Raw genomic sequence first — 27,558 nt, forward strand, 5'->3', positions numbered from 1 at the left:
GAAATTGTTTAATCCCTCCTTAAAATTTAAATGATAATAGTTTCTATTTTTATTTTTTATTCAGTTGTTATAATTTTTTGTATGATTAATCTACAATTACATGAGCAACATTATGTTTACTAGACTCCCTCGATCGTCAAGTGACCCCCACATACCGTTTATAATCAGTGTCCATCAGTGTAGTAACATGCTATAGAATCACTACTTGTCTTGTCTGTGTTGTACAGCCCACCTAATGCACCCCCCCACATTATGTCTCCTAAACGCAATGCCCCTTTTTTCCTGCTTAACCCTCCCTTCCCACAACCATCCTCCCCAGTCCCTTTCCCTTTGGTAACTGTCAGTCCATTCTTGGTCTCTGTGATTCTGCTGCTGTTTTGTTCCTTCAGTTTTTCTTTTGTTCTTATAGTCCACATATGAGTGAAATCATTTGGTGCTTGTCTCTCTCTGACTGGCTTATTTCACTGAGCATAATACCCTCTAGCTCCATCCATGTTGTTGTAAATGGCAGGATTTGTTTTCTTCTTATGGCTGGATAATATTCCATTGTGTACATGTACCGCATGTTCTTTAGCCGTTCATCTACTGATGGACACTTCGGTTGCTTCCATTTCTTGGCTAGTGTAAATAGTGCTGCGATAGACATAGGGGTGCATCTGTCTTTTTCAAACTGGGCTGCTGCATTCTTAGGGTAAATTCCTAGAGGTGGATTGTTGAGTATTTATGCATGTATGTTTGTCAGCGATATTGTTCTGTCACTTTCTTTTTTTGTGGTGTCTTTGCCTGGTTTTGGTATTAAGGTGATGCTGGCCTCATAGAATGAGTTTGGAAGTATTGCTGGTTCTTCTACTTTTTGGAAAAGTTTAAGGACGATGACTATTAGATCTTCAGTACATGTTTGATTAAAGTCAGCAGTGCAGTCATCTGGTTCAGGTGTTTTCTTCTTAGGTAGTTTTTTGATTACCAGTTCAATTTTGTTCCTAGTCATTGGTCTGTTCAGATTTTCTGTTCTTTCTGGGTTAGCCTTGGAGGGTTGCATTTTTCTAGAAAGTTGTCCATTTCTTGTAGGTTATCCAGTGTGTTGGCATATAATTTTTCATGGTATTCTCTCCTAATTCTTTGTGTTTCTGTAGTGATTTTTCCTTTCTCATTTCTGATTCTGTTTGTGTGTGCAGGCTCTCTTTTTTTCTTGATTAGTCTGGCTAGGGGTTTATCCATTTTGTATATTTTCTCGAAGAATCAGCTTCTGCTTTCATCGATTCTTTGTATTGTTCCATTCTCCTCAGTTTTATTTATTTCTGGTCCAATCTTTATTGTGTTCCTCCACCTGCTGACTATGGGCCCCATTGGTTCTTCTTTTTCTTGTTGTGATACTTTTCAGTTTAGACTGTTCATATGGGATTGTTATTCTCTCCTGAGGGAGACCTGTATTGCAATATACTTCCCTCTTAGCACCGCCTTGTCTGTGTCCCACCAATTTTGCGTAGTTCAGTTTTTATTGTTGTCATTTGTCTCCATATATTGCTTGATCTCTGTTTTTCTTCGGTCATTGATCCTTTGGTTGTTTAGGAGCATGTTGTGAATCCGCCATGCGGTGGTAGGCTTTTTCATTTTATTTGCGTGATTTATTTCTAGTTTCATACCCTTGTGGTGTGAGAAGCTGCATCGTTTTTGGGGGCTCGTCCGGGATAACTTCGGAGGTGAGTATAGGCATCCGAGCCTGCCTTTTCTTTCACTGTCCTTATAGAAGGAAGCCGTCTATGGACCACAACATCGGGCGCTCGTCAGCCACTTAAGTGGGACTAGCCCGGCTGCCGATCTCAAAGTCTCGAGCGCCAGGTTCCCCTGCGTCTCCCTCAGTGGATCCCCCGTCTCCCTTGGGAGCCGGAAAAGTCACCTGAGTGGAGGCCAGGATTCCCCTTCAGAGGCATCTCCCTGGATGCGAGGGACTGAGGAAGGCCATGGGCACCTGCGAGAGTCTAGGCTGAGGATGCGCTTCAGCGGCTTCTCAAAGGCCCACGTGTCTGGAATCAGACCCCGACAGCTTGACTGGGTATCCACGAGGAGTGTCTCTCTTTCTGTCTGCCTGACTTCCAGCCTGCTTCTCCGGGCCGCCCCAGCCTCTGGGTGAGGCAAGGGTGCTGTTTACTTCCTTTACTCGCTCGATGTGTGCCTCTAATTTCGTCAGTGCCACGGACCCCGATGCTCAGCACCGCAAGGTAGGAGATCCATGCTTCACTCTTATTCCTGACGAAATGCTGCACTTTCTTATCTCATAAACGGGTGTCCTGTTTGTTGAACAATGCTGGTGGTATTTTGATGGGTATTGCATTGAATCTATACACTGGTTTAGGCAGGATGGCCATTTTGATAATATTAATTCCTCCTAGCCTGGAGCATGGGATGAGTTTCCATTTGCTAGAGTCCTCCTTAACTTCTGTTAAGAGTGTCTTGCAGTTTTCAGGGTATGGTAGGTCTTTCAGTTCCTTGGTTAGGTTTATTCCTAGGTATTTTATTCTTGTTGATGCAGTTGTGAATGGAATTGTTTTCCTGATTTCTGTTTCTGCTAGTTCACCATTAGTGTATAGGAAAGCAACAGGTTTCTGTGTATTAATTGTGTATCCTGCAACTCCTCTGAATTCAGATATCAGTTCCAGTAGTTTTGGAGTGGAGTCTTTAGGGTTTTTTTATGCACAATATTATGTCATCTGCAAATAGTGACGGTTTGACTTGTTCTTTACCAATCTGGATGCCTTGGATTTCTTTGTTTTGTGTGATTGCCCGTGGCTAGGACCTCCAGTACTATGTTGAATAACAATGGGGACAGTGGGCATCCCTGTCTTGTTCCCGATGTCAGAGGAATGCTTTCAGCTTCTCGCCGTTAAGTATGTTTTCTGTGGGCTTGTCATATATGGCCTTTATTATGTGGAGGTACTTGCCCTGTATACCCTTTTTGTTGAGAGTTTTTATCATGAATGGATGTTGAATTTTGTCAAATGTTTTTTCAGCATCTGTGGGCGTGATCTTGTGGTTTTTTTCCTCCTTTTTGCTGAGTTGGTGAATGATATTCATGGATTTTCTAATACTGTACCATCCTTGCATCCCTGGAATAAATCCTACTTGATCATGATGGATGATCTTTTTGATGTATTTTTGAATTTCGTGTGCTAATATTTCGTTGAGTATTTTTGCATGTATGTCAGTCAGCGATATTGGTCTGTAATTTTCTTTTTTTGTGGTGTCTTTGCCTCGTATTGGTATTGAGGTGATGCTGGCCCCGTAGAATGAGTTTGGAAGTTTTCCTTCCTCTTCTACTTTTTGGAAAAGTTTAAGGAGGATGAGTATTAGATCTTCACTAAATGTTTGATTAAAGTCAGCGGTGAATTCGTCTGGTTCAGGTGTTTTGTCCTGTGCAGTAGTCAGGCTGAAAGCTGAGTCCAACATGTAAATGGTTCTATGGTATTGACCTCCCTTCCTTAGAGGCAGCCATCCCGGGGCTGTGTCATTTCCCTACCTGTAGCCCCAGGGAAGCGAAACAGGCTTGTGACTCTGACCGAGGCTCTAGCAGCAAGAGGGCACACACTCCCCACACCTATCGGACAGGAAGGTCCGATATTCTCAAGGAATGATCCCGAGTGTACTATTGCTAAAGCTTGTGCAGAGACAACTAGGATCTAGATGAAACTCCCAAAAGGCATAAAGTAGAGGCACACTGGTAAGGTACCACTGAATCCAGAGCTCTGAGGCAACTCTTGCTTAGTGGGAAGGCAAGAGGGAAATCAAGGCAAGGTGCAGGCCGTGGTGGTAAGGAGTGGTGAAATCCAGTATGCCTGGCAGAGGAGGTGATTGACCACTGTCACCCAGGAATAGAAGTGCCCATCTTCTGAGGCCCTCTCACTGACCACTGATGGAGACCTACCTGCACCCTTTACTGCACCCCCTTCTCAGCACGAAGCAGCCAGAGCGGTCATCGCCCCCCATCCCTCGCAGCAGTAGGGTCTGTATCTGTAGAGGTGGGGAATGAGACAGGGTCCACGGGTGTAGTCAGAGTAGAGTGAGGGCCTCTGGAAAAAGCCCCGTACCAGAGCTCTGTATTAAACAATTAAGCAACGTCAGAGTCACATTAATTCTCTAAAATATCAAACTAGGAATATAAGCATTCTTCAGTGAAGATTAGTTAAAACTAAAAAGCAAGGAGTAACTTGGCCTGGAATGTTTGAATATCCCCCAGATAAGAAAATACCTCCACATAGCCCGTGTCTTCATTGTGTTAATTAAATGCGGCTGTTGTAAAGTTTACTTTAGCCTGCTACAAGGCCCGGCTTATCTTTAACTTTGCCCAGATGCTGCTTTTCCTCCTTCATCCTGTAATCAAGTAATGTATAACCTGGGCAACGAACATGGCAAGTAATCCCAGTCACAGAGAACATAGTAAAAGGCAGGAAGGATCCCATATTATAGATAAGATTGCGTTTTAACCCCCAGGAAGTTAAGAAGTAAGATTCTTAACTTACCCTTTAGCCAACAGACAATAGCTCAGCCCACCTTGGGTTCTGGGCAGGCGGCCTTGTTTGTTATGCTCCCAGACCAAGATGCCAGTGTATCAGGGAGAAATCAGAGCAGTAAGTTTCTTTTGTGAAGTTAATTTCAAATATTCAGGGACCACTTAAGTCCACACCCCGAAGCATGTATCCGGTTCCCAAAAAACCCTCAATTGCCTATAAAACCCCTAGACAATGCACAACTCTGGGCTCCCTTGTCCCCTCCCGGCGTGAGCCAGCAGCTCTGTCCTCTCACTGTATCTCTCAGTGAAAGCCTCTCCCTGGCTTTCCTACGTTCGGTGTTTGCTAAGTTCATTGTTCGACTCTGCCAACAAGAACCCCGCCATCAGTTCCACGGGAGGGTAGGGATGGTGTCTGCTCTCTTGTTGCACAGTCCTTTCTGATTTAAAGAATGTCAGCCTGACTTCTGGTTAGTTACTGAAGTTACCTTGAAACCTTTTTCATAGTTGAGTAAAAATTTCAGTGTCTGTGTTTGTGGGCGGTAGCATGAGAAAAGGGAATGATTTAAGATGGGTGAGGGGGTTATGCAGCCAAGGGTAGTATCTTACTTGCTAAAGGCTGAAAGGCGTGTGGGACTGATGTGACCCTGTCTTAGGAGAAGTTTTGTTTGGAAATTACAACATAGATGCCTTAATTGGAACTCATAACATTATTTTACGTATGGTTTTGTGGCCAATGCTTTGTCAGCTGTAGCAGGACAGGTGGATGCTGTTTTTTGGATGATACTTATTTTTTTTGCAGCTGACATTTAAAGAACTAAACAATTGAACACTGGAAAGGAGACCTTTAAAATGTTTGTATTGACAAAGATTAAAGTTCAATTACTGAAAGGCTATCTCGTTGGCAGTAGACACAAATATCACTAGCTATCATGCACTCTATGGGGCATCTTTCAGTAGGGATGAGGGGTAAAACACAGAGTGGTAAGTTAGAATCCCTAATAGGCCAGAAGCCGTCTTCCTGTCTTTGTGCTCTAACGTCTTCATCCAAGTTCTTCAAGTGCAATTCAGCATTGCTTTCTGACAGAACAAATGTCATATTTGCTTGGAATTTCTTTGGGGAGCCTGAATTATTTGCATTTTTCTGGGAACTGTCTGCCCTTGAAAACTACCGAGTGCCCTGGCATGATGGGAATTTACTCGGCCAGTTTTTTTTGCCTATGTGTGTGGTAATTTGGGGGCTTTGTGGAATCCTCTTGGAAAGGCAGTATGAACCTCGGGTGATTGGAGAGAGGCCAGGAGTTTGTAGTTGTCCTGAGGAGCACGGAGTGAACACAGAAGAGGTTTCAGCTCTCTGCAGCTGAAGAGTACCTTGGCCTTTATGGTAACGGCTTGCAGAGACTTGCCCAACCCCCCCGGGACCTCCCTTGGGACAGATAACCACGTTTTTCTTGGTTCCTACAAAAATTCCGAAGTTGCTGTGGTTGTTCCTGGGCTGGGAAACAGTAGACCAGACGAACTTTAAAAAGTGTTTGTTTTGGTGTCTTAAGGGGCAAAGGCTTGTACCCCCGAGGGTGTGCCTATTGCATATGTACTGAATGTGGGAGAATTCTCCCCGTTTGCTGATTCCTGATGTGGACCAACAGAGCTCAAGTCAGTGAGCGGCACAGAAAGTCTTGCAGAAAATGACTGCTTGCCATTTGTGATCGTCTAAGGAACAGGTGAAACATGAAAATGACTTCTTGTACCTCCGTGATTTCGTATGATTCAACCTTTCTCCCACTGGCATCCCATGTAACTTCACTCCGTCTACCTTTTCATTGACCTGTGGGCTGAGCGCTGCCCATACTGGGTCTGGGGTGGAGTCATTCGGGCCACTTGGAGGACATTTGGGCCGCCACCTTGTTTCTTTCTTTTTTGAAACAATTTATTTTTATAAAGCTTTGTTGATATAAGCTTAAAAAAAGCAAAGTAGTTTTGATATTAATGCCAATAAAATTAGAAAGCTGTATATGTAACCACTTCCCTGTTTGTTATTTAGTGAAGTTTAACCTTAATGCATTACTTAAATAAGGACATAAATCCACCAGGTGCCCTTCTTTCAGGCTACGGTATTCTTTACCGAAAAAAAATAAAATGAGATGGGGCCTGCCTGGTACAGCCCCACTTCTGGTGTTTGATGGCTGCTGAAGTGGCACTCTTTGTGGTCACTGAGTCACGGACACTGGCAAGGGGGTGTCTGAAGAATCTGCTTTCTCCATTTTCCATTGTCCTCTCCTTTGGCAGAAATCCTTTCTCAGCTCGGACTCTGTTACGTGGCACTATCCTGATGACCCTGTTCTGGCTTCCACTCCCTTTTGGTTTAAGGTAATTTGAGCTCCTTCTCCGTGGTAAGGATACCTCAGGACTGGTTGGTCTTTTTCTCTGGCCCTTTCCTAGGTAACTGACTCTATTGGCCTATGTCTCCGTTTATCTCAAGGCCATAAAGGTCCCACTTTCACCTCAAGGTCACCGTGTTTAGACCCAGTCCTGCTCTCCGGGAAGCTCCCCATTTTTCCTCCCTGACTTGGGTGATGGTTAATTCGCTCCGCTCCCTAGCCGACAAACCTGGTTTAGCCTCCCCAAGTCTGCTAACTCTTCTTTGCCGAGTCCCTTGAGACCATGAGATGCTCACTCCCCAGCCTCTCCCCAGTCCCACATGTCCCCAGGACTTGGAGCACCTGCACCTCTCCTGGAAATCGCACAAACTTAGCCTAGTCTTGAAAGGTCCAGGTCACCAACTTCCAGTCTCAGCTCGCGCCCAAAGTCATGTTTGCCTTTCCTGAGGGAAGGTCTGGTCATCTCTTAATTCAAGAGCTGTGAATCATTGTAACATCTTAGATTGCAAATACTTGGTTGGCCCATTTTTTTCTCGGAATACAGACAGGTCTTTTCTGTTTCAGTTTCCTATGTATTGCAGATGATAGCTGTCCGTATTATGTGAGAACAATTTTATTAGTAAAATAAACAGTGACTATTTTTTTTTCCATAAGTATTTTTTTTGTCATGTGTTGAATGGTCGTTGTGTACAAGATGATGTAATAGATGGAATTGAATGAGAGAAAAATGATTCAAACGTGAATCCTGCCGGGAGATGAGTTGTGCACACATAAACAACCGATAGGTCGTAGGAAGGGTTAAATGCCTTGGAGAAAAATGGGGTCCTGTGGTGGCTGGTAAGGTGGGCCTTGCAAATGGGCGGTTGTTCTCCCAAGGTTTCATCATAACATTTTCAAATGCTCAGTGAAATCGGCAGGATTCCACATGGAACACTCCAACGCCTACCACCTAGTTTCTGCTACTTCATATTGTTATTATACCTGATTGATCATCTGTCCATCGGCACATCCATCTTTCTATCTCTCAGTCTGTGTTATTTTTAAAATTTGGAATGATGGGCTGGCATTCATAAAGGTGTGAAAATAGGGCAAGCATCAGTTTCTCAGAGTGATGTGTAAGTCAAAGTACAGGTAGGGAAGTATGTATGAAATACTGAATGATAGATGTAGGAAATACACACAGAGTCGAAGCATAGGTGGGGACGTTATTGTCACAGTGAACTTGGACTTTACACATATTAGGGAAATAATAGTGTATTAGAGACCGAATTTTTCAGTGAAATTGTATCTTTGTGTTTGTGAAAAAAGAAATGGATTACAAACTAACATACAGAATTTGGTAATATATGGAACAGGCTACATAATTGGCATGAATATGAATTGATATGAATAGTAGGCATTTACAAAATATTTAGCTTTTTGCTTGGCCTGTTTAAAACTTAACTTTCATGACCAGCATCCTAGGAATAGAGTGATTTAAACAAAGATTGTTATTGATCATAATTCTCCTGTTTTTGGAAAATGAGGAATTCTGAAGTTGAAGTTAGCAACCTTAAAATATATTCAGGGCAGTTTTGATGGAAAGTTATGTTGGCTCTAAAAGACGGTTTATAATTTCCGTGTCGGGTCTAAGGTTGCATAGCTAAATACTCGATACGCTTGATAGCTTTCTACATTGTAATACATCTTTACGGACTAAGCCCGGTATGGGAATGAAGATTATAAGGGGATGTTTCAGCAGACGCAGAGGACGTTGGATTTGTACAGATTAAACCCGAAGTTGATACCAAGCAGACAGACATCACTGAATGTTTTCAAAATACTGGGAGTGTTTCTGACGAGGAGCTCGTGGTGTCCTGAAGGGCTAAGGCAGGTAGAGCTATTGTGGGGTATCAAAAGGCACAGTCATTGATGTATTCACAGTTAGTCCTTTCAGAAATAACAAGTGTTGAAGAAATGTAAAAAGCTGTTTGACTAGTATGTTTATAGCTATAAAATTTTAGTTATAAGACACCCTGCTGGGAGGTGGGGGAAATGGGTAAGTTACTACCTTCCATGGGGACAAAATAGATAGAAAGTAAAATGGAGAAAATGTTACATCGATAGGGATGATGCCGCCTTAACGCTGAATGCTTTTTTCCCCTTACACCGCGGGAGGGTGCCTGTTGGCAGTCAGTCAGCTTCAGAATTCCTTAACTTTAGCTTGCATGCTTTCTAAGTTGCAGTTTTAAGGAAAAGATCTGAGACGTATGGTTATTGTGCCGTGTGATTCCCCTGAATAGTGGACATGTTCTTGGGTTCTGTCAGATGCTGACTGTATTCATCCAAAAATCCTACTGACTTCTTGTGATAAAATTATGGAGATACTTTACGCAAAGACAAGCCCCTGCTGGCTTTGGTTCTTAGGCCAGCCATGACTTGCGCCTGTGTGTATGTAAAAGCAGAAGAGAAAAAGGAAAACACACAGCCTCAGAAACCAGGAGCTGAGATGGATTCTTGTGCAATTGGCCACTCAGAGCCCCCAGTTAGGCCTCGTTAACACTGCCCGCCCCCATTTGTGTTTCAAATAAGCATTCGCAGAGGTCTGGGAGGAGGAGTAATGAAATCTGAGAGAGAAAATGAAGTGTGACAGTATTTCAGAATCTAAGGAAATGCACCCGCAGGTTCCTGCCCTGAGTTCTTTGTGCCCCTTAACTGTGTGAATGCACCCTGGGATTGGAAATGGGGACACCACCACACCCCCGCCCACACCCCTGGGTCACGGGCCCTAACTAAGCTTGTTTCTGGGTGGCTTCCTGGGACTTTCAGGGACTCACTTTGAAAAATGACATTGAATTTTATGAAGCATACTTTCACGTCTGTGACCTGCCTTTTGCCCAGAGGCTCCCCTCTCCCGGTGTGGTGTCCCTGTTCCCGCGGGCTGGTATTCTGTTACTCTGGCCTGAAGCGAGTTAGCAGCCAGCTGAGCTGCACCAGTTACATCGCCTGGCCGCTGACAGGAGCATAGTGACGTGTTGGAGCATGTTTATTGTGCATACGAACTGGAATGGCACTAGGACCGTGTGCCTGTGTTGGCTTAAACACTGGAATTTTATGCCCCTTCCGCCTTCCATCAGCTGGTAGCTGTTGGATTTTACAGTTATGCATTCGGGCTACAAATAGAGTAATAGTATTTTTGTTTGGCCAGATGTGGGGTGTGACCTTTGACATGGTGCTTGGCTGTGCCTGGGGATTTGATTCCTTCAGTTTAGGTGAAATTCCCTGCTTTGCTTCCTCTGATAGGGGAATACGCACTTTGGCTCTTTCCACTAGAGGTGGAGGAAGACAGGAAGAGTACAACTGGAACACACAGAGGGTATTCATTATTTTACTGGGTGTGATTCAGTTGGCGGGCTTTTCGTGGGAGTGTGAGCCTCCTGCGGCCGTTAGTTCTGCATACTGAGAAAGCGCTGTAATCACACTCAGTTTTCTTTGCTCTGTATCTAATTTTTGACCAGTCTGGGAGGACGAGTCCCTGCCTTTTCGTGGTGCCTTTGGTGCCGGGGTTCTTGTTCATCGAGCCAAAGAATGAACTTCGCAGACACTCAAGGTAGGAGAACAAGGTTAAAGGCTTTAATTTAGAATCAAGGTGAGAGGACAGAGCTCCTAGCTCACGCCAGCAGGGGACCTGAGAGTCCGTGGTTGGCTCGTTGTCTAGGGGATGTACGCGCAGTTGAGGATTTTCAGGAATGGGGGTAAAGGGCTACAGGTGCAGACTTGTTAAGTGGTCCCAGAATGCTCATTTTTGATGAGTAACAGAAGAAATTTGCTGCTGTGATTCTTTCTCAGGATAGCAGTGTCCCTCTGGGAGCGTGTCAATTAAGACCGCCTGGCCTGCCCCCAAGGTGGGCTGGGTGGTTGCCTGTTTGCTGAAGTGTGTTAAGAATCTTACTTCTTAACTTTTTGAGATGTTTATAGCGCTTGTTTACTAAATGAATCATTTGCTCAGGTTGCGGATTACTTGGTTAGGATCAGAGAAGGAAACACAGCATATAGGTACAGTTACAAATAAGCTGGGCCTTTTTGCAAGCTAAGGTAAATTTTACAGTGTCATGATCTAACTGATACAGAGAAGTCCCAGGTTGTGCTTAGAGACTCTTCATCTGCAGAACACGCAGACATTCCAGGCCGAGTCGCTCCTGGCCTTTTGAGCTTGAACTGATTTCACGGAAGAATGTCTATATTCTACTCTGGTATCTTCACCCTGGAGAGTTAGTGTGACTGACTGCGTAATGCTTATCCAGAGTTTTGCTAGGGACTCCTTCGCACATTGTTACGTTGTTCTGACTGTAATGATCTTGCTCTGCTTTTTCTCTGGAGGCCCTCACCCTACTCTGCCTAAACCCACGGTCCCTTGTCTCACCAACACCAAATTCAGAACGGAGCTCTTACCTCTAAGTAACTCTTGTTATTTTCCAGAGGCCCCCTGGAACATGCCAGAGGAATTTTTTCTCCTCATTAGGGAAAATTTGGCTAATTTGAGTTACATTTATCTCAGCTGTAATTACCTGGAAAGCACTGTCAAAGGAATAATGCTAAACTTTATTGAGTATTTTATATTACAGATATTTCCAAATATCCTTATATCCACTGTCTTATTGTAGATCCACTTCTCCTCAGCTCTTTAACCATTGTAAATGGCAAGTCTTTTGTTATTTATAGTTTATTACTCCTGAACTGGCAAAGAACTAGATGCCAGCAGCGGTGCTTATCTGGGGGCGAGGTCGTGTCTGTTACAGGTCCTCGCTGGCTCCCCACACAGCTGGTCAGACGTCATCATACAGCGGTCAGCTCCCAAAATGAGGGTGAAAACCCCCCTTCAGAAGTCTGCCTCCCTCAGCACCCAACATCACCTACAACTTCAGTTAAAGAGAGAAGGGTGCAGCTCCCAGCTATGCCCAGTGTTTTGCCCTGAGGATTTTCCAATCTTACCACCTTTCTTCCTGTTTGGTGGTTCTGTGATCTTTCTCCTTCCTTCTCAAACCAAATTTTTTCTGAAACTTCTCTACAGTGTTGTTTCGGAAGAAATATGTTACGTTATAAAAAATGGCCTGAGTTCCTCAAAATATATTACCTGAGCTGGGACCGTGCCGGCTGGCAAGGGATCCCTAAAGCAGGTACTGGGCACGGAGGCCGCGGAGGCATAAGCAGCCAAGGAGACAGAAAACCGATGTCGCCTCTCACCGACATGCCTCACTTTGCCCTGATTGGCCCCGGAGGATGGCTGGCTAGCCAGAGACGGGTAAGATTCCTCAAGGGAGGAACAACCTAAGACAGGCACAGTCGCAGAGGGGCCATCAGGAGAGAACTTGGGGGCCAACAGAGGTGAGGTGCAGATCCTCACCCCCCCCCCCGACTCTGCAGAGGCCTGAATCTTCACCATCTCCGAGCAAAGTCTCCTCCTCCCATGGCTGCATCGCTGCCCAGGCTCAGCTTGAGACAGGGACCCTGGGCATAGACACAATAGGGTGAGGGTGGGGGCCTCTGGAAAAAGCAAGGCAGGGTAATTACAGTCAGAGCAGTGTGACTATGTGCAAGGAAAGCCCCTATCACAACTCTGTATTAAGCATTATACACAGTGAGATCAGTAATATTCCCCAGGTGAAGGAAAGTAGTCTGTGTTTTTATTGTGCTAATTGTTTGTAATCATGTGTAAGATTCACTTGAGCCTCCTAAAAGGCCCAGCTGATTTTTTTTAACTTTACCTATATGCGGTTTTTCCTCCTTCATCCCCTAATCAAGTAATTTGCAGACTGGACAGTTCACTTAGCAAGCTAGCCCAGCCATAAACAGCATGGTAAAGACAAGAAAGATTCTATCTTAAAGCTAAGATTGCATTTTGAAACCCAGGAAGTTAAGAAGTAAGATTTTTAATGTCCTGCCAGAGGGTTTCAGCCCTGGGCAAGTTCAGTACGGATTCAATGTGACCAATGAAATGATAGTAAAACGTTCTTGGGGTGAAAGGATGGACCGCTGGTCCAGTGACCACCCAGCAGGCCCAGGGCTGCTGCTTTGTTTTAGGGCCCAGAAGCTCTTCTGTGTCAGGTTGAGACTGGTGGGCCGTGCAGGATGACAGGTCTGACCTGTGCCACAGCCGTGCCAGGTACCCGCCTGCCCTTCTCCTGCCCAAACCTACCTCCCTATGTGGCTGGGGAGCCTGAGGTCATCCCTGGGACCACCATGTAGGCAGATGGCTCTGAGGGTGCTGTGCGCAGGGCCAGGGGAAGGAGGTAGGGGTGGCCTGCGTGTCCAGATTTTACCTCCTGTCACCTGGTCACCTGAGGCTGTCAGGACGGCCCACGTCTGCCTCCCCAGTCCCAATCTGGGGCTCCACCTGCAGCATAAGGCCTGGAGAGTCTCTCCATCCTGGAACCCCCGAAGGGGGTGTTTGTGCTGATCCTGGAGCTCCCCTCCAGGCCAGGCCTCCCCTCCTGGGAGGGTGAACACATCCTGAGAGTCCTGGGGGAGCGTGTGGGGAGATTCAGAGCCAAGTGCCTCGGCTCAGCCTCCCCAGCCATTTGTCACAGACATCAGGCCACTCAGCCAGGACCCAGGAGGAGGACACCAGGGGACTCAGACCAGCCTGGTTTGGGGATGGGAGGCTGAGGGGCACTATGGGGGAGGACTGGGAACCCGGGAGCTTTGGGGGGTGCTCTGAGGTGTAAAGCATGGAGAAAGTGGGCTCAGACAAAGCCCCCCCAGTGGAAGGCATGCACCTCTTGGAGGTGCTTTGAGAGACCAAGTTCAAAGTTTTTTGTAAAGTAATTTTCTGGAATGTGTGGAGCAGCTGTGACTCATTAAATGGGACAGTGCTAGACTGGCGCACTGCAGCCCTGGGATCTACTTGGGTACATCTGCAGTGGTGTTCAAGATGTGAAGAGACACCCTGGGGTTTCTAATGAACAAGATTTGGTGTCTGATCATAATCTACAGGTGACAGGAAATAAGGTTCAGTTTCTGTTTGAACAGCCCTCCCCCGTGTTGCTGAGTTGTGCCAGCCTGGGGCTTGGAGCGCCCTGTTCTTCCTCAGCACCTTATGGGGGGAGGACAGAGCATGGAGGACAACCTGGCAGAGGTCAGGGCCCCCATGCGTCAGAGAGTTTGAGGCTGGGGTGGGGTGGGCTGGGGCACAGGATGTCCGCAGGAGGGGCAGAGCTTTCAGAAGAAAGAGCAGTGTGGTGGCAATCCGTTCAGCATTTATTATATTCTGCACAGGGATGACCCCAACCCCCAGGAACCATAAACCTCAGAGACAACACCCAGAGCACACTGCACCTGGGGAGGCTATTTCTCAGGGATGAGGGGAGGAAGTTGTACAGGGAGCTCCCCTGTAAGCAAGTCCCGGTACCCTGTGACAGTCGGCCACCCCTGCATCCTCGGATGCCTCCGCTGGGCATCAGGAGGCCATGGTCCCTCGCAGCACTGCGCTGAGTCTATTTCCATCCTGGGAAAGGCCGGGCCTCGTGAGAACAACACCCACCTGTTCCTGGAACCCTGTGGCTATGACTCAGTGGCTGACGGCGCCCAGGGACAAGTTGGTGTCATGGCGGGAGGCCACCTGTACGAAGGGGAACATCCTCCACACGGTGGGGCGGCTCACCTCTGTCCAACGGGCCAGAAGCAGAGGGGACGACACAGCACGAAGGTGGCCAGGTGCGCCGCAGCTACACACGGGTCCTTGAGGATGCAGCGGCAGCCTGGGGAGCTGCCCGAGTCTGCCGACGGAGGAGGTGCCAGAGCAGCTGCCCCGGCAGAGGCTCGGGATGAGCAGCCGGAGGAGGAGGAGCAGCAGGCAGGCTGGGGTCCTGGGGCGCCGGGTGCCGCCTGCCCGAAGGGGAAGAAGGTCTCCTCCACATGCAGCCAGGACACCAGCAGGGCCGAGGGCCCGATGACAGCAGCTACAGGGCCACGCGGGTGAGCAGAAGAGGCAGGTTATCCCGGGTTCCCCCCATTATCCTGCTTCCACCCCGTCCCCACTGCCCTCTGGGCTCCGGGCCCTGTGCGGAGGGTCCTGTCAATCACCAGCACCTGGGAGTCCCTGTCACAGAAAGGCTTCTGAGCGTCACCTACTCACAGAGGAGGAAACTGGGTCCCACAGGGGGCGGGGAACCACCCTTCAGTCTGGCACAACCGATCGGCAGTGGAGCGGGATTGCAGCCGCACCGGTCTTTAGGACGCCCCACGCCGTGCATGGCCCAAAGCTTCCCTGAGGCTGGGGAACAGCCCACCCCCTGCTGATCGCCCCAGCCCAGAAACTCACCTGGCCCTGGCCCATAAGTTTAAATCTTGCGGGACCTGAAGCACTTAAACAGTCCTTTTCTGCCTGCCCTCTGACCTGGGGGCTCCAGCTGGCAGGACAGGCCGTAGCTGCAGGACAGAGGGACACCTGTGAGCCCCTGGAGCCCCATGGCAGGGGACCCTTCTCCCAGAGCCTGCCGGCAGATACAGCCCACACCCCACTCCTGGCAGCCTCACCTCTGGTCCTCACGCAGGAGCTTCACTCTCCGGAAAAAGGACAGGAAGTGCTCCTTGGGCTCCAGGTCATACTGCCTGACCAGGAACTTGTATGTGAGGAGCTCCACTACAAAGTCAGTGACCTGGGGCAGAGGAAGGACAGGATGCAGACGAGGAGGGGGGTGAGGAGTGGGGCACTGGGATGATCCCAAATCTATGCTCACAGAAACCTGCCTTCCTTCCAAAGCCATCCAGCCTTGCCTGTTCCCACTGTTGGGTCTCCACCTCCTCCTCCAGAAAGGTGGCTTTGATGCCTCCCAATCCCCCACTTTACAAAGCCTTTAGTCTCCTGAGCTCTCCGTGTCTTAACTCTCAACACACGTTAGACCCAGGGGATGGCCCGGACAAGGTCCTGTCCAGGGGGTCTTGACTACATCCCTCACCTTTCATGGCTGGGCACTCAACTCTCTATTTTATACCATCACCCTGGAAGGCAGCAAGGTGGCAAAAGTACATTGAAACAGCCCCCTGAGCCCAGAATGAGGCCGGTACGTCCTCACCCTTTCTCAAGGTGGAGGACCGCCAGGGCTCTCCAAGGGGCAGGCCTGCCCAGAAACAGCACCCGGGCCTGGCCTGGGCTCGGGACTACCGAGAAGCGGGAACTGCATTGGGGAGCTGAGGCCTCAGGCGGGAAGGCACTGCCACCCCCGATGTGCTTCCTGCTCTGAAGGAGCAGCATCCCTCCCCCTGGGCAGGGCCTGACGGGGAGACCAGTCCTGCCCACACGCTTCCCCCTGGAGCCCTCAGCCCCGCCTGCCCTGGGGCCAGGACTGGGGCTTAGGTGGGCCCTTCTGGCAGTCCTCTCCAAGAAGCCCAGGTCCTGGGGTAGAGGGGGGACTCAGGAGGGGGTGACTGGTGCGGAGAGGTTCGGGCTCACTGGGGGCTCTCTCCTCGCTATACCCCACCATCCTGCCCCCCTGAGCCCTGCTGGGTCACTCACATCCACATGATGTTCCTGTTGTTTCTCTAAGGCATCGTACAGGATCAGTGCGAGTGGCGGGATCATGCCCTGTGCGACCGGGGTGAGGAGATGATGAGTCCCCACCTGCCTCAGGGGAGCCCACAGTGCCTCCCCGGAACCCCACACTAGCAGCCCCCAGCTCTCTTGGACCACCCTGTGCGGCCTCCCCCCTTCCCTTTGCCCTGCTCTCCCCTCCCGGGCCCTCCCAGGGCTGGCTTTTGGCCATTCCCAGGAACTGTGGGCCCGGCACCTGTCCTCCAACTTCCCCCTGTACCCAGCTGCTCTCGCCCTCCTTCTGGTCACACCAGAGCTGGCAGTTCAGAGCTGGTGGGACCAGGAGCAGTTGCAAGATCACTCCACCACCCTGACCCTGGCCACCCCACTCTCACCTGCTTCTTCATATCCTGGGATGCCCTGGGTGACTGGTGCCATTTCCTCACTATGGCCCTCGCGTCCTGCAAGGTGCACGACACTCAGGTGCTCATGCTCCCCTCCCACGTGCCTCCCACAGCCAGACCGTGGTGGATGGATGCCTTTCCCGAGCCCCCTGGCACCTACGCTATCCCCACCTCCAGCAGGCTCTCAGCCCAGAGCAACCCCACCTCTGGCACACACTCATACTCATGCGGGTCCTTGGGCCATGGACACCGCCATGAGAGGGTCAGGGGAGGCCCCTCTGCCTCCCAGGGTGCCGTGAGCACTCACTGTCACCCGGCTATCAGCACGGCTCCCCTCACATGACCAGGGGGGTGCACAAAGCTGAAGCACTTCTTGTGGTCTCTGAACCCTTGCTCACCTGGGAGGCCCGCCCACCAGGCTGACGGCAACCCTCCATGTACACATGGGGAGCCCGAGGCCACAGAGGGGTCATGACAGGCTCAGGGGACCCAGGGGAGAAGCCGACCTTGCTCAGCCACAGGCCCCAACCCTGCTGCCGACGCCACACCAGCCCCAGCCCTGACCGGGGGACTGTCCCCTGGGTCCTCAGTGGATGTCAGGCCCGCAGTCAAGTAGAGCAAGGGAGGGAGACAGACGAGGCCCTCATGGGCCTGGGGTCCCTACTTTCCCTATCAGCTTCCCCTGCACACCCCGCACTCTTCGAGTCTTTCGCAAAGCTGTGCCACAGTGCAGCAGAGGATTTGCCCCAGGAACCCCTCCCTTCCAGACATCCAGCCCCCATTTACCTCGAGGAGCTGCTTCCCTTTAAGCCCCTTGTTCCTCTTTTTAAGTTTTCTGTAGATCCAGGAGCTCTTCCTACGGGGAGGGGAGAGGAGGAGGGACACATGCGGCCTGCAGGCGGAGAGTCTCGGGGCCGACCCCTTTTCCCAGGGATCCTAGAAGGCCCACTAGCCCACAGGAGGCTTCCCACCACGGCCCTGAGCCCTGGAAATCTGTGGCCTGCAGAGGGGGCTTCATGTTTCCACCCAGGGCCTCCATTCCCTGTTCTCCCGGGGGCGAATCTGCTTTGGGCCAGGTCGCTGTCCTTGGGGCAGAGACCTCCTGCTGCAGAGCACAAGCTCCAGATCTCCATTGGGCTTCACCCCACACCTGACATTGGAGGAAACTGATTCCTGCACGGGTACCCCGGCCTAACCCACAGGGAGCCAGAAGAGCCCGCCATCCTCGCCCCTAGGCTCTGCCACCCCCCAGGAAGTCTCAGCACACTGAGGGACACCGCAAGATGTAGGGGTGTCCCTGTCCACTCAGGTGCCCCGGTCCCAGGGACAGGACTACCCACCAGGAAACATGTCCCCAGGTGTTCTCCAGGCGACGTACATGAGGGTGCTGCAGGGCGACGATGATGGCACGGAAGGACCCGAAATTTCTGAGAGCCAGACACTCCTGGGAGGGAAGACAGAGCTGAGAGCGTGGCCTGCTTCTCTGCTCTATCCCCATGAACTCCTGTCCTTAAGGAGACACACACCCAGGGAGCCCAGCACACCTGGTACTTGCTGAGCAGCCCTCCTGGGTGGAGGACTGTGGCTCAACCCAAGGAAGGGTCCAGGGATGGCTGTCCCACCCCCGGGGCCTGCTAGTCCAGGTCCACAGGCACCCATCCTGAGAGCTGGCAAAGGAGGGGACCCCGGGGGCTGTCCCATGACAGACCTTGGCCACCTGGATCCAGAACTCCACCACTCGGGCCCTGTCCTGGGCTGTCGTGCTCGGGCCGCCGAGGCAGGAGGAGATGACAAAATGAAACGTGGTACCAAAGTGCTTGATGACGTTAAGGATGTTGGGGTTCAGGAGTACAATGGATTCCCTCAGTGGATGTCTCTCTACATAGACCTTGCATTGACCACGTTCAACCCTACTGTACAGCTCCTGGGGATGACAAGAGGTGTCATCCAGCTGTGCCCCTGGTGCCCCTGTTCCCAGGCTGGGTCACTGGTCAGAGCTGGGGCACAGGCAGCTGGGGATGTGCTGTGAGCCTTGTGGCCATCCAGACTTCAGACCCCGTCCACTGAGGCGCCCAGGACCAGATGCACAGGACCCCAGAGTGATGGGACACAGAGGGGCTTTGCTCACAGGCACCCTCACTCACGTCTTCCCTGAGGCACAAGGCGGCTCACCCTGCCATCCTGGGGCATCTGCCTCTCATGCTGCCACCCCGTGGATCCCGATCCCCACTCAGGTGCAGTTTCCCCTGAAACAACTCCACCCAGGGCCTTTGTTGGTGTCTGTGTCTCCCACGCAGTCAGGTCCATGGCAGGGGCCTCTGAAGTGCGGAGGCCATAGGAGCCTGCCAGGCCAATGGCCCGAGGACCTAAGGCCCTGGCAGCACCTCCCTGAGCACCCCTCCCCTGCCCTGCCCCTCCCAGCCCAGCCAGGCTCTGCACACCTTCCCTCCGCTCCTTCTCATTGGTCTGTAAGGATCCCTAAGGGCCAGCCATACTGTCCCCATGTGGTCAGTAAGGGCATAGGGGTGAGGAGAGTCTCCCAGGGCACGTGCTGAATCCGTGGGGAAGCTGGGACATGTGCCCAGATCACAGGAGTCCACGTCGGAATGGCAGGTCTGGGGCAGCCCGTGACACAGGGAAAGCCCACCCCCGACCCTGAGATCCTGCTCCGCTCACCGCACACATCAGGGTCAGCTGCTCGGCCACCAGGCGTGGGGCAAATGCCAGGATGGTCTGCTCCTCCTCCTTCGGCAAATCCCGGGTGCTCACGGTACAGGGGCTGGTGGGCTCCAGGACCACCTGTGGCTCTGCCCGGCCCTGTGCCATTCCTGCAGGTGCCATGGGCCCCGTGCCCGAGGACTCATGGGGCTCCAGTTCGGGGCCTGAGACCACTCCTGTAATATCCCAGGGGCTCGCAGCACTGGGGCTGGTGGGCTCTGGATCTGGAACTGGCTCTGCCACGCCTGGTGCCATTCTAGCGAGTGCCCTGGGCCCCAGGCCCGAAGGCTCATGGGGCTCCAGTTCAGGGCCTGGCCCCTGGGCTGAGGCCTCTGCTGGGACATCCTCCGGCTCTGCAGGGGCTGAAGCAGGTGACACTGGCCGTCGCTCCAGCACAGGGGTCTCAGGGAGCTCCTGGACGGGCTCTAGCCATGAAGTCGGCCCTCCCCGTGTCTCTGGAGCCAGGTGCATCTGCCGTAGGTCTGGACGAGGACACAGAGAAAGGGTCACCCCGGGGCTGATTCCCCGCGCCTTATAATCACAGAAGAGCCCACACTGCCTTGAAGGGAACCCCAGTCCGGGAAGCCCACCCTACATGGTCCTCTGGCCGCAGCCCCTCACCTTCCAGCTCTGCCACCGTGGGTCCCAGGTGCTCCTCCTGGACCAAGTGGTGGAGGACTCGGCCCACCAGGGTGGATGAAAGCTGGCTGGCATCGATGGCGCAGGGCACATGCTCGGGCTCCCAGGCAAGGCGCCTAGCCCATCCAATCCTGGGGCTGGGGTAAGGCCGGGGGGTGGCAGAGTGAGAAGCCTGGTCCTTCCAGCCACACTGCCCTCCGGGTCCACCCTTGTGTGGGCCTGGCAACTGTGCACTCACCTGCCTGTCCAGGCACCTGCCCGTCCTCCTTCCTGACCCTGCGCGTCTGTCCTGGGACCCCATCCTCTCCCATCCTCCCGAATAGGAAGTCCCCAGTTGTCAGGCCGCCCATGGGATTCCAAAGATGACTGACCTGCTAGGCTCTGCTGTGGGCTCCTGGGGCTCCAGCTCAGGGCCTGCCAGGGGGGCTAAGGCCACTGCTGGGACATCCTCTGGCTCTGCAGGGGCTGATGCAGGTGACACCGGCTGTCGCTCCAGCACAGGGGTCTCAGGGAGCTCCGGGACGGGCTCTAGCCACCATGCCGGCCCTCCCCGTGTCTGTGGAGCCAGCTGCATCTGCCGTGGGTCTGAAGCAGGACACAGAGAAAGGGTCACCCTGGGCCTGATTCCTCGCGCCTTACAATGACAGAAGATCCCTCACTGCCTTGAAGGGAACCCCAGTCCGGAAAGCCCACCCTACATGGTCCTCTGGCTGCAGCCCCTCACCTTTCAGCTCTGCCACCGTGGGCCCCAGGTGTTCCTCCTGGACCAAGTGGTGGAGGAGTTGGCCCTCCAGGGTGGATGAAAGCTGGCTGGCATCTATGATGCTGGGCACACGCTCGGGCTCCCAGGCAAGGCTCCTAGCCTGTCCCATCCTGCAGCTGGGGTAAGGCCTGGGGGTGGCAGAGTGAGAAGCCTGGTCCTTCCAGCCACACTGCCCTCCGGGTCCGCCCTTGTGTGGGCCTGGCCGCTGTGCACTCCCCTGCCTGTCCAGGCACCTGCCCCTCCCCCTTCCTGACCCTGCGCGTCTGTCCTGGGACCCCATCCCCTCCCATCCTCCCAAATAGGAAGTCTCCAGTCGTCAGCCCGCCCATGGGATCCCGAAGATGAGTGACCTGCTGGGCTCTGCTGTGCGCCCCCTGCCCCAAGGCCTAAATGCCTCCTCCACCCATCTTGTGCACACAGGCAGTGCCCCCTCCTGGCCCAGTGAACGCTCACTTTCTCAGATCCTCCTCTGGCCCCTTGTCATGCCCCCCATTACATGAGGAGGCGGTGAGGGTATCGCCCGTGATGCTTCCCGGCTGTGACCTGCGGATGACGCCTGAAGTGACTGCCTGACTCCACACGGGACGGGGTCCCAGTACTGTGTCTGCTTCTTTCACTCAGTTATGCTAAGTGTCCCCAAAGGGTCTGCACAAAGTGGGTGCTTCATACCTATTGTGGCTGAAGGAAGTCCTACCCGAACCTTCCGAGGTACCCCTCTGCTGTCCCCAGAGGTCCCTCGTGTGGCCATGATGAGGACAAGGACCGGGTACAGCCACAGGGAATCGTGAGCCTCCATTCCAAAAGGCTGCTTCCCTTGTGCTTTTCCAAATGAGCCAGGCTCCAAGCCACTGATGGGTGAGGCCAAAGGCTTCTCATTGGGTAAAGAGAAGTATGCCCCAAAGTGGCCCGGCTTCGCCGGCAGTTCTTTCTGCACTGCCAGGCACCAGGGAGCCCCTCTAAGCTCCTCTCGTGTTACCCATGGGCACCGTAACAGACTGATCGCCAACCACCCTGCCTGTCAGAGGAGCACGCTGAGCCTCAGACACATGTGGGGACACTCAAGACACACCGCGGGCTGTGGGCAGAGGCCCGACTGTGAGGAGGAGGGGGTGGGTGCTCACCGGGGGAGCCGCTGGCCCGTGGTCAGCTGGTCAGCGTCCTCGGGAGGGAGTGTGACCTTGGGTGCGCTCCAGCTGGTGTTTGGAGCTAGTTCCACTCGTCCCGTGAGCTTTCTCCCCTTCCTCCTCATTCCTGTCCGGGGCACCCTGCGCTTGGGGACATCAGTCTCATGGACAGATGGCTCAGGTTCACGCTGAGGGGGGCAACAGGGAGATAGTCAGTGGGAAACCGAGGAACCACCAGGACAAGGGAGGTTTGCACCTCACCCGAGAGCCCCCAGCCCCGTGAGATGCAAGCAAGGAGCGGCACGGGGTGCCCCCGGGAGCGAGGTTCCACGCTCTCTGGAGTGGGTCTGTTGACCAATCTCGTGGGGCAGCCCTGGGAGGGCCCTGGCAGGTTACCAGGCTTGTAGTGGGGTCCTGGAGTGTAGGCAGCCTGCCCCAGGTGCAGGGAAATGGAGTAGGTAAATCCATCAGTCAGCTCCTCCTCGCTCCCCAGGGTGGAGCTCTGCAAAGCCAGAGCCTGGTAACGAGGTAGGAGGCAACCGGGGCTGCGTGGACCTCCCCGCAGGGAGCAGTGTGGAACCCAAACCCTGCCCCGGAGACCAGGCACAGAGGGCCATCTGCGTAGACATCCAGTCCCTGGGGGAAGAAGAGGTCACCCCCCGGGCTCAGGATTAACATGTGGGTGGAAGTACCTGGTCCCAACACTCACCTCCATGTCCTGAATGATGAGACCAGCGCTGTGACACTGACTGCCCCCCTCCTCCCCAGCCTTCAGTCCCCCCATGCTGCACACCCACCACACACACAGAAGAAGCTGGGGGAAAGGTCAGCCCGGGATGGGTCACACAGTGGCCTGGTCCTGGAGGGGCCCGCTCTGGGCTGCCCTGTGTTACCTCGGGGCTCCTCGGGAGACACGGACAGAGGCGTTGGAAGTGTTCTCTCAGCCAACGCCCACAGCGAGCAGGAAGACTCTCCGTCTCGGCTTCCCTGACTCCCACGCCTTCAGAAGGCTCCACACAACAAGACCGCATGTTGCTCTGTCGAGCGCCTCCGGTCAAGTGAGCAGGACTGGGGTCTGCGACCAGGAGCTGGGTTCCGTCCGGGTCACAATTCAGGTTCTACTGGGCGTGTCTTGAGTGACATCACCTCTTCAAGGGTCCACTTCCAGGGCCCCTACCTGCATTCAGACATGCCCACATGCCCCTCTGGGCTGCTGACTGCCCACCCTCATGGCCCTTGCCATGCATGAGTACACAGATCTCCACCAGATCCCTCCCCTTGCTCTTTGGCAATGACACCAGGGTCCCAGCTCTGAGGAGACAAGAGCTGAGCTCAGGCCGCTCTTTGTCACCAGTTCCCTGTCCTGCTGAAGCCATAGTACCTCCCAGGAGCTGCCCAATGTCCCAGCCTGCACAGGGAGGGTCATGCCAGACATTCCTCCCTAGGGACATCCCCAGGGATACATGGATGACCCCTCCAGCTCCTGGGGGCTGGTGTCACGTGTGTGTGACTCACAGACTCAGAGATGGAGGAATGCCAACCAGGCTTGGCACGGAGCGTGGAACAGCACGCAAGTCAGGCTGGGGTCCGGGCCTTGTGATCTTGGCAGGTCCGTTCCCCGCTAGGCCATTTTCAGGTGTGCACCTGGAAGGGGTAGCAATGAGAGGGGTTCCAGGTGTTGCCATCTACTGGCATCCACCTTCCAAAGGTCCAGGCTGCTCTCAGACTAGGTGCTTTTCAGACCAATCAGTAAATGGGTCAGAGTAGCACACTGGAAATGAGGTCTATGTTGCCTCCGAAATCCGAGGTGGTCCACCAGAATGCTATGCTTTTTTATTTTTGGAGTGAAGAGGGGTCAGATACAGCAGCTTATTCATCACCTTAGAAGGGAGTGCTTGGCATGCTCACACGATAGACTTCTAGAAACTTCTCTAAGGTGAAAGACCCCTGAATTTTTGTTGGATTTATTTCCCACCTTTCGACACGTGACTGATCTTCCAATATGATTAGACTAGTTGTACTTCCCGATCACTGGGTCCAATCGGTATAGTACCATCAATGGGATGGGCCAGTGTGACGTCTTCTGGAAGGAAAAGGAGAATGAAGATTCCTTCTGACCAAATGACAACCTAAGTCTGGAGGTCTGATATGCCTCTGAGATAGTTTTCTCTCCTTGTCGACTGAAAGCTAACTGCCCTGCTGGTCTTTACTCACAGGAAGAGAACAAAGAGCATTTTCCTGACCAATACTTACACACTGGGTGCTTGGGGACCAAGTGATGAAGCCCCATGTGCAGCAGTAACTGCAATCTGAGACACTCTGATTACGTTGACAATCATGCACTGGCATCTACAAGATTCATCTCTTTTCGGAGTAGGCCAAGTGAGTGACTTCAACAAGGGTATGTGGAATCACCACTCCGACATCTTCCAAATCCTTGGTGGTGACACCGGTTTCTGTACTCTCTCCTGGAAGGCGTTACTGCTTTCAATGTGTACTTTAGAGGGAATCCTAGAGGCTTGTGCTCGAGCTACCGCACAGCACGAATTCCTTGCCGGCACAGTCCCCTGTGGCTAGCGAGGAGGAAGGCCGGAGCTCTGCGTTCCTCCAGGACAGCTCGGCCTTGGGCTCTGACACCGAGGGAGCGGCACTGTGGGCACTTGGTCGGGGGGCCGCTCCTGATACGGAAAACCGGTCCTCGTCCCTTAAGCCAAATCACGAAAGACAGTGACAAGGTTTTGAGGAAAGGAAAGAATAGTTTATTGACTTGCTAGCAAACGAGGGAGTGGTAGGCTCCTGCCTTAGAGAACCACCGTCCTCCTGACACACAAGCGGTCAGGGCTTTTCAAGGGGAAATGGTAGGAGAGAGGCTGGGGTGCAGACACATGAAGTAGCAGCTTGCAGGGGTCCAAGCACACATTCCTGCACCAATTCACTAGCTTTTACTTTTTCTTTTCTGCTCCTCCTCAGTCCCCTGGGACAGGATGCTCTTCGAGTCCCTTTTTTAGTGAACTTTACTGACCTTAATTCCCTCTCATCCCGCTACTATCTATTTTTCTGCCTAACACTCCCAAGACTGACCAGCCTCTCGGTAAACATCTCATAGACATGCAAACACGCACTTCAGGTCTACAATGGGTGACACCCAGGCAAGGATCCTGGCTGTAATTTCCATTTTCTCCACACCATTCTGGTCCTTTTAACAAAAAGAGAGAGGTCCTGGTTCAGCCCTTAGTAAACATAGCTACTTGACTGGTGGTGGGAGGAAGAATTTCTTCTGTCCCTCAAGGTTCCCTTACCTGGTCTAAGAAACAAATTGACATGAGACAGATTAACAGGAGAAAAAGTAACAAAATTTAATTAAGTACATACAGGGAGGCCATAGACACGTGTTCCACAGACAGGGTGTGGGTAAAATTGTAGTATTTCCACAATCTCTTGGCCTGGCTATAGTGCATCTCCGTATCAACAGGTGTTTCCAAGGGGTGGAGAGAAGTAGTCCGTCTTCACGTCAGTGGGTAATCACGTAGGCGAACGAGGGCTTATCTGCCCCAGAGAGTTTGGTGGGAGTATTTGCTCTCTTCTACTGCATCAGGAGAGAGACGCAGGGCGACTGCTTGTAGGCAATAAATGGCTTTTAAACATTATTTGTCCCTTTGCCTGATTTCGCTTTGAAAGGTATTTTGCCCTGGGATCTGCCCTCCCTGGATTTACACAGGGAGAACCCCTCACCCCGTGGGTCCCTGCCCCTCACCCCAGGGCCCCCATCCCTCATCACAGGGCCCATCACCCCTCACCCTCAGGCCCCCAACCGTCACCCCAGGGCCCATCATCCCTCACCCCCCAGGGCCCCACCCCTCACCTCAGGGCCCATCACCCCTCACCCCCATGTCTCCCCGCCTCACCCCCAGGGCCCCACCCCTCACCCCAGCGCCCATCATCCCTCACCCCCAGGCCCCCACGCCTCACCCCTAGGGCCCCACTCCTCACCCCAGAGCCCATCCTCCCTCACTCCGGGACCCCACCTCTCACCCCAGGCCGACGAGATGCTTTTGTTCCTTTAGAAAGATATCTAGAAAATCTACGGTCACTTGAAAATTAAGTAACTTAATAACACGTGAGTTATTTACAATAGCCAAGAAATGGAATCAACCTAAGTAAGTGTCCATCAGTTGATAAATGGATAAAGAAGAGATGGTGCACATACACAATGGAATATTATTCAGCCATAGGAATAAAACGAATCCTACCATTTGCAACAACATGGACGGAGCTAGAGGGTATTATGCTCAGGGAAATAAGCCAGGAGAAAAAAGACAAGTACCAAAAAATGATTTCACTCACCTGTGGAGCTTTAAGATCAAAGCAAAAACTGAAGGAACAAAACAACAACGGACTCAACCCAAGAATGGACTGACAGTTACCAAAGGGAAAGGGACTGGGAAGTGTGGGTGGGAGGGAGAAGGGGAATGAGGGGCATCGGGATCAGCACATGTAATGCAGGGGGTGCGCGGGGAGGGCGGTACAACACGGAGACGACCTGTAGTGACTCTACAGCGTCTCCCTACGCTGATGGACAGTGACTGTAATGGGGTGTGTGGGGAGACTTGATAATGGGGGGAATCTAGTAACCACATCGTTGCTCATGTGACTGTATTAATGACACCACAATAAAATAAATAAATAAATAAAAACACGTGGGTCATCTCGAAATATTAGAAAGTACATTGAACAAAATAAAAGTCCCCGTCTGACAGCTCTCGCGGCCAATGAGCGTGCAGCGTCCCTCGAAGGCCCGCCCCCGAATGAAGGCCGTAGCCACCAATGAGCTTGGGGAGTCAGGCTCAGGCCCTCCCCCGACTGACCGCACCCGAGGCCAGTGAGGGAGCGGTTCCGCCGAGCAGGTACCCATTGGGCGCGCTCGCAGGAAACATATCTCCGGCGGCGGCGTAGTAGCTGTAGGCGCCGCAGCCGTCACATTGAAGAGTCAGGTTCGCGAGCGCCGCGAGGAGGAGCGGCTCCCGCAGCTCAGTCCGTGCTCTGGTCCGCCGTCCGTATCCGGGTGCCTCCGGCCTGCGTCCCGCCCGCGCAGCGAGCCCGGCGGAGCCTTGATGGTGGACCGGCGCTGTGCTCGGCTGCGCCTTCCTCCCGGCGCGCAGGCCCCGGCGGCACCGGCGATCGGCTCGGACTTGGAGCCGCCACCCCGTCCGGACCTGCGCTCGTCCAGCTCTGCCGCCTCCAGCCGTGCACCGTCGGACCTGCTGCGGAGCGTCCAGAGCGGGCCCCGCTTCAGGGGTGAAGGCGACAGCGACGGCTCTGTGGGCCGCAAGGTACGTGGCGGCGGGGCCCAGACGGGGCGCGTGGACCCCTGCCTCCGCCTGGGGTCTCGGTGGTGCCGGTGAGGGGGCGATCGTGCGAGTGCTCGGTTGGCGGCTCGGAGCCTGCGGGGTCGTGGGGCGGCCGACGCGGGTGCTGGGTCCTCGCTGGCCCCGTACCGGGGCCGCTCCGCCGACCTCCCGCCGC

General features: G+C 52.8%; 1 protein-coding gene across 1 annotated transcript; it reads right to left on the minus strand.

Annotated features, from left to right (window-relative positions):
- Nucleotides 1–16,711: 16,711 nt before the first annotated feature.
- LOC140845427 (uncharacterized) lies at nucleotides 16,712–26,947 on the minus strand. The gene is made up of 13 exons (XM_073219502.1): nucleotides 26,791–26,947; nucleotides 25,335–25,339; nucleotides 22,340–22,537; nucleotides 22,033–22,223; nucleotides 21,581–21,759; nucleotides 20,520–20,733; nucleotides 20,131–20,285; nucleotides 19,468–19,991; nucleotides 18,500–18,715; nucleotides 18,132–18,235; nucleotides 17,578–17,647; nucleotides 16,783–16,848; nucleotides 16,712–16,717 (listed from the first exon to the last, which is right to left on the minus strand). Exons 1-13 carry the CDS (start codon nucleotides 26,945–26,947, stop codon nucleotides 16,712–16,714), a joined length of 2,085 nt encoding a protein of 694 aa, XP_073075603.1.
- Between the last annotated feature and the right edge of the window lie 611 nt (nucleotides 26,948–27,558).

Source organism: Manis javanica, chromosome 13 (assembly GCF_040802235.1).
Source record: "Manis javanica isolate MJ-LG chromosome 13, MJ_LKY, whole genome shotgun sequence".
NCBI classification, from domain to species: domain Eukaryota; kingdom Metazoa; phylum Chordata; class Mammalia; order Pholidota; family Manidae; genus Manis; species Manis javanica.

Bases quoted from the DNA above. Each gene is read 5' to 3' on its own strand.
- LOC140845427 (XM_073219502.1), bottom strand. From the start codon at position 26,947: ATGGGTACCTGCTCGGCGGAACCGCTCCCTCACTGGCCTCGGGTGCGG. The intron at 18,716-19,467 runs GTGAGCGGAGCA...TGTCATCCCCAG, and splicing joins AGCTGACCCTGATGTGTGCG to GAGCTGTACAGTAGGGTTGA. The intron at 17,648-18,131 runs GTGGGTAGTCCT...CCCTCCCCGTAG, and splicing joins ACCTGGGGACATGTTTCCTG to GAAGAGCTCCTGGATCTACA.